The sequence below is a fragment of the Periophthalmus magnuspinnatus genome, chromosome 16 (assembly GCF_009829125.3).
Source record: "Periophthalmus magnuspinnatus isolate fPerMag1 chromosome 16, fPerMag1.2.pri, whole genome shotgun sequence".
Classification (NCBI taxonomy): Eukaryota; Metazoa; Chordata; class Actinopteri; order Gobiiformes; family Gobiidae; genus Periophthalmus; species Periophthalmus magnuspinnatus.
In genome coordinates this window covers 8,910,565-8,917,244 of record NC_047141.1, presented here as the reverse complement: position 1 = coordinate 8,917,244, position 6,680 = coordinate 8,910,565, and the positions used below count along the sequence as shown (strand labels likewise).

General features: G+C 41.1%; 1 protein-coding gene across 6 annotated transcripts in view; it reads left to right on the top strand.

Moving 5' to 3' along the window:
* The first annotated feature begins 1,361 nt into the window (after positions 1-1,361).
* Positions 1,362-6,680, top strand: part of cspg5a (chondroitin sulfate proteoglycan 5a) — a 55,903-nt gene continuing 50,584 nt past the window's right edge. For 5 of the 6 annotated variants that reach the window (XM_055227565.1, XM_055227564.1, XM_033981387.2 and 2 more), the window contains exon 1: positions 1,368-1,824. In XM_055227565.1, coding sequence (XP_055083540.1) covers positions 1,752-1,824 — 73 coding nt within the window. In that variant the 5' untranslated portion in view covers positions 1,368-1,751. Of the gene's footprint in view, positions 1,825-6,680 lie in introns of all 6 variants that reach the window. The other variant, XM_033981388.2, reaches the window with a different exon arrangement.

Genomic DNA, 6,680 nt, shown 5'->3' with positions numbered 1-6,680 from the left:
TTACATTTATTTTATTTTTTTTACTTCACATCTAACTAAATAAGCAGCTACTTCTTACTTCTACTTCTTAAACCAGAATTCCTTCTGTATATATACAAGCATGAGGCCTTGGATGTAAAGAAGGCAAGGCAAGGCAAGGCAAGTTTATTTGTATAGCACAATTCGTACACAAGGTAATTCAAAGTGCTTTACAGAATAAGAAAGACATTAAAATCACACAAATCAAAACATAAATAATCACAAATAATCATCATAAAATTAACATTAAAAGAGAAGAGTGCAGAATAAAAATCTTTAAAAAAAGAACACATTAAAGTTGATCACGGTTGATAAAATTGTATTGTAACCTTTAATACTTTGAAATAATGTTGTTGTTTTTTTAGGTTTTTTTTTTACTATATTCTTACAAATACCAACTAAAGGATATTTTTTCTATGTCTTACCAGACCAACAAACCGGCTATAGTGATTTCTATTAAACACAGTGCCTTGCCCATATTGCCCTAAGGTAAGGTATGGTACAAAGAGGTCTTTTGTCCCAGGCCCCGTGGACTTAGGAGTCTAGAATTAGAACCTCTGCTTATTAATATCAAAAGGGGGGGCCCATGTGAGCCTCCTAGCTTTGGGCCCCCAAATTTCTGCAGACGGGGTTGGATAAGGTACACTTTTATTGTTCCCGAAAATTGCCCCATCCTTCAATGCCACAGGACAATCTGTCAGGAGCAGTGAGTGCCGCAGTGCAGCGTCCAGCCAGGGGACACATCTCCATATTTTGAGCTAGTCTTGGTCAAGAGTACCTTAGCTGGATTATAAATATGGTACATGTTTTGGGTTGATGGGGGAAACCGGAGTGCCCCAAAGGAAACTCACCCAGACACAGGAGGAAACATGTGCAGGAGTTGAACCGTCAACCTTGTCGTGCTCAGCTACAGTGCTTTATATGCAACCGACATGGGACTGGAGTTGAGCATGGAGTGTCTTGCACAAGGACACCACAACAGTATACAGTCAAGTGAAGTTTGAACTCACTTGACCCATCTAAAGGAACACTACTTTTAAAACGCATAAAACCACTATTGTGCTAAACATACGATCAAAAATAAATGCAGTTTGCTTGTCATCCATTGCACTGCACTATGGCTCAATAACACGACGTAATGAATCGAAGGGACTCGTTCAAAGTTGAAGGATGGAGGGAAAGAGGGAGGGAGGAGGGGGGAGCGTGTGAGCGAAGGAGAGGAAGGAGGAGGAGGAGGAGGAGGAGAGGAGGGGGGTCTGTTTGGAGAGGCAGAGGCTGAGGGGGGAGGGGGAGGGGTCCGCTGGTGCGTCTGCCTCCTCAGCCCCAGATGAGGAGGAGAAGCCCGCTCCGCCGGTACGCACCGCGCTCCACTCACACTGCGCACACACTGACGCCGCACCGAGGACTAACCAACAGCCAACAGCACCGACCGACCCACCGTACCGCCAAGACCACCCCTCTCCCCCAGCCTGCACCTTAATCTGATGGACCCCTAAACCCCACCGCTGCCAAGAAGAAGAAGAAGAAGAAGAAGAAGAAGCAGAAGAACCATCATGGACGAGACGCGCGTGCTGGCTCGAGTCTAGACATCGCCAAAACCGAAAACTAACGCGCTCGCTCTGGATCACTCCTTCAACGGGACGATCTCGAAGAACTAGGCTTTTTTTTGCTCACTTTTTTTCCAATTGTCCTCGCTGGTTGGATTTGTGGTACCTCGCTGACTCGCAGGGAGGATGGAGAGAGGCGGGAGACTGGCGCTACTCGCGTGCGTCCTGGCTGTGCACTTGATGCCGCTGGCTGCGCACGGTAAGATTACACTGACTACTCCAAAACCCTCCATAATTACAAGTAATAACTCAATATATTCAAAAGTCCACCACGAAAATGACTTCCTTTACGCATTTATAATTTGCTGTCAAAACGTTACTATCAAAACGCACGGATTTGACTAGAACTGTGTAGTCGAAATGATCCACCGCTGGTTTGAATTCGAGTAAACGAGTAGACTAACCTTTACATGACAAGCTTGCCCAATAACGCCCTATATTTGCAATGTATTGTGATGTTATCGTTCTCTGATTATGCTTTTATGATTGTCATTTAGTGCCAAACAGTCCATTTTCCATATTGTTCTGTTGGAATTGTGCCAAACACTCAGTCACTTTGGTAATGCTGTCCAAATTTGGCACATGGGTTTTTGACTAGTTTACGTTATGAAGAGTGAAATTTGTGCTGAATTTTGGGTATGAATTCTTTGCACGGTGCACGCTCGTTGCAGCTTTCTTCTTGCAACAGTGTCCCTTGGGTGCAGCAGCGGCACGGTACAGAAAGGAGGTCAGTGAGGCTGTGATTGTGGGTTAGGGAGACAGCGTTAAAACACCTTAAGATTTGTGTTCATTCAAAGACTATTCGGTGTTAAAGGTGAAACCAACGCCACAAATGGAGTCAGAAAGGCCTAAAAAAGAAGACAAGAAGAACATTTATGAAGATACATGGGAAGAATGAGTATGTTTTGGAGAGGATATTGGCATCAGTGTTGCAATTGAGAAAGCTGAGGTTGTGTTATTTTATCAGTTTGTGGATGGAGGAGGCAGTGTAGGTTTGATATGACTTTTCATCCCATTGTCAAACTGGTTGTAATCGATTTTCATGGCAATTATTGGAGTTTACTGAATAATGTGCATTTTGCTAATTTGCATAGGGAGAGAGAGACACAAAAAAGCTAACATTCCCAAAGTGTCAAAGGTATTGCTGACGACTTGAATACAATGGGAAATTATATTGAACAAATCATCAAAACAACACGATGGATTAGGACGCCTGTTATCTCAAAGTGGGGTTTCAAGTTCAATTCCCAAACCCGTCAGAACTCTGGAGTTTGCATATTCTCCCTATGCTGCTCCAGTTTGACACCCTTCAGATGCAGGGCTAAATGTAGATTTCTATTTGTTGGCCTATCAAAGGAATTTATCTTCGTCAATGTCCTGAAAAGTAAATAAAACATTAAACATAAGGCAGCTTTATATTTTTGCAAGCAAGCTATGTTTTCTGTTCTATAGCCTCATTGGTGCTTGACCTGGACCCTGGATCAGTTTACAGACGACCTACTGTGCTTGTGTTTGCTGTATAGTTATAATCTATGACACCTGTGGATCATTATGTTATAATTTGCACGTTTTAAATCACAATATTCACCTAAAAAGAAACAAGTCCGCTGATGTCCACATGCCCAATGGAAGCTGACGTTGCTATAAACATCATCACAACAAAGGGCCATGGAGCTGTCGGCTCAGATTAAGAAAATAAAATTGGACAACGAAGCAAGTAAAGAGCAGTGGGAGTTGTTTGGCCAAATGGTGTTGGAAGTAAGCGATTAAAGATTGCTCAAACGTGCACGAATCACTCCAAATAATATTATGGTGAGAGAAAACAACTATAACATGGTTAAAAGCTCTGAAAAGTTGATTTGGGTCCCCTTCTGAAAGGTTACCCCAGTGGCAGGGACAGGTCAAATGCCAACAAATTCCCTATCATAAGTCATAATAGGTCTATCATAAACAATTGTCGAGTTTTCATGTAGGATCAATGCAATCCTTTCAGGTAGGGATGTGCCATTTATCAAATTTTAATCAAGATTGCCATTTGGTTATTTCTAATTGCCAGGCTTGGGTCTTAGGTCTACAGCCAGTAAAAGCATGTGTTTAGACCAGAATTCTGTCCTGCCCTACTTTCATGGACAGTTAAATAATTTCTTCTATATACATTTAACACAATCTGGGGAACTCATTTGGGATCCCTGCTGCAGTTACAACGTGTGCACTATACACTTACTACAGCCGTCAGTTGTGTGGGGGTGCCAGAGGGGGGTTCTAGGGGGGGTTCCAGAGGGGGGCAAGACTGGCATCAGCCCATGAATTAGGTCATCATGGAGATTTGAGCTTCGCGGGTCTTTGTTGTCTGGCACTGTCTCAACAAAGAACTCACGACACATAATCAAGAGTCATATCCAAAATGCAATACAAGCACTGCAACAGAATCATTGAAAGGAAAATGATTTGACCTTTTATTTAAGCAGGGAAGTCCCATTGAGTTTATTAACCTCCTTTTCAATTGAGTCCTCCTGGCCAATATAGAAGTCCAGATACAACAACACACCAACATGCATTTAGTCAATTGCGAAAATGTGTTAGCTACAAACTGTTACAATGTGCCACATGGGCACACATCTGGACCTCAGCACTCTGACCTGAAACTGTCCTGCTTTATAGGCTATTTTAAACCAGGGTTTAACCACCAGGGATCTGCAAGGATTAAAGGTGCTGTACCTGATTTATACTGTCTTAAAAAACGTGAAATACAGAACTAGTTCATTTTAAATAGAAGTGATCCTCTCCTTTCTCATTCCATGTAGAGATAGACCAATATATTTGCTGTCCTATATATATATATCGAGACAAATTTCTACATAAACTAAATTTCTAACACAGGCAGTATGTCGGTTTGGCCACTTTAGACCAAAGAGGACATTGCCTAAAATGTGACTACACAGCTCTTTTTTTTTGCATTTGTGAATAAGCTTGTTTTGCAATTTCAATCCATACAATTTTGGGAAAATTATCAGCCCAAAAGTATCGTCAGAGCTTATCGGATATTGGTTGTTCGGGTTTCAAAACAACCGTATTGGCATCGCCCATGAAAAACCCCACACAGTTCGATCTCTAATTCCAAGCATCCTAATTATTCACTGCGATAAGTTTATAAGTTCTTTTCACAACTTTCTAGACCAGAGCAAGTCACAGTAAAGCTAACAACTACTAGCATGCCAACACAGACTTCCTGATTACGAGACAGCTGACTTATTTTGACCTCAAGAGCAATATATCTTGTGCTGGAGAGAGACATTTTGCTCAAATACATGGGAAAAACCTCAGGTACAAGCCCCACATAAATTCCTTCAGTGAACACCATTATCATATACATAATGGCACGGACAAAGCATTTGCACACCATTAACTCCACCCCCTCAATCTAATGGCATACCACAGGAAAAAATAAATATATAATTAAAATAAAGCAATGGGGAAGGAACAGCGCTGGTCTGGTTTAGCCAAAAGATGTGCCAAAACAAGTGAGTGAAAAATGGTGGACTTGTATTTGGTGTAAAGAGCCTCCCCCCGCGCGGCACAAAGACGAGGATTAGGGACGATCTGCTGAATAATTTATGAGGGGAGCAGGACTGCATTCTCATACACAGATAGGGGGAGGAGCGGGAGGAGGATTTTTTATGTATTTATTTTTTCAGATTTTAGCAAATAGATTGTGTTCACGTGGCATCACAATAATATAAAATGCTTGTATAAAATTGAGGTGGAAGTTTGCTTTTGTATAGGCTGTGATAATTTAACAGTCGACTTTGTGGTTAACCTTTGGCTTGTCTCTTTATTCGTGCATAATAGACTAAAACAATCCTAGCTTGTTTTCGATTAAAGCGAGCAATAGCTGTAGCCATGGCAGCAGCATTAGTAGTAGTAGTAATAATAGAAGTAGTAGTAACAACAGTTGCAGCAGTAATAGCAATATTAGTAGTAACAGCAGCAGTCGTAGTAGAAGTAGTAGATGTAACAGCGGCAGCAGCAAAATTAGTAGTACCAGTAGCAGTAGTAGTGGCAGTTTTAGTTGCAGTAGTATTAGAAAAGTAGTAGCTATTGTAGTAGTAGTAGTAGTAGTAGTAGTAGTAGTAGTAGTAGTAGTAGTAGTAGTAGTAGTAGTAGTAGTAGCAACATTAGCAGTAGTAGTAGTGGCAGCAGCAGTAGTAGTAACAGCAATAGTAGCAATAGTAGTTGTAGTTATAGTAGCAGCATTAGTAGCAATAGTAATAGCTGCAGAAGTAGTAGTAATAGAAGAAAGTAGTAGTAGTAGTTGTACAGCAGCAGTTGTTGTAGTAGCAGTAGTAGTAGCCTTGGCAATAGTAGAAGTAGTAGCAGTTGCAGAAGTAGTTTTTGTAGTAGTTGCAGTGGCAGTAGCAGTAGTATTAGAAATAGTAGTAGAAGTAGTGTGTCGTCTTGAATCTCTTCACTGCATTGGTGTATCAGATCTACCCAAGGTAAAACTTTGAATAAAAAGACTAGATTAAATAAAGATGAGAGTGTCGTGTGGAAGTCTTACAGGAAACAGAGTGTCAGGAGCGCTGTGTCCAGCTGTGCACATCTGGACCTCAGCACTAACCCAGACCTGTCCCAGACCAGAGGCTATTTTTAACCAGGCTTTAACCACCAGGGAACTGCAAGGATTAAGCTCAGACAGTAGTAGTAGTGATAGTGATGTCTTTTATTTTGTATTATCTGGACACAACAGCTTGCACGTTTTATCAAATAATATGCAGCGGGGTAGAAAAACAAAAACATTATTATTGTGATAGTTAAATATAATTTCTTGACATAATAAAATGAAAGTAAATATGCACTTTGGTCTCCATGGAGATGTTGTTACTTTGTCTGGAATGTTCACTGAATGATCTTAAATTTATTTGTCTCCACGGACACAAACAGGTGGCGCCACAAGGACAAGTTACAGGTCAGATCTGTGGAGAGGTGATCCCACTCACAAGAAGAACGATATTGAGCAATAAAATATTTGTTGTTGAATAAATGAAGTGAGGTATG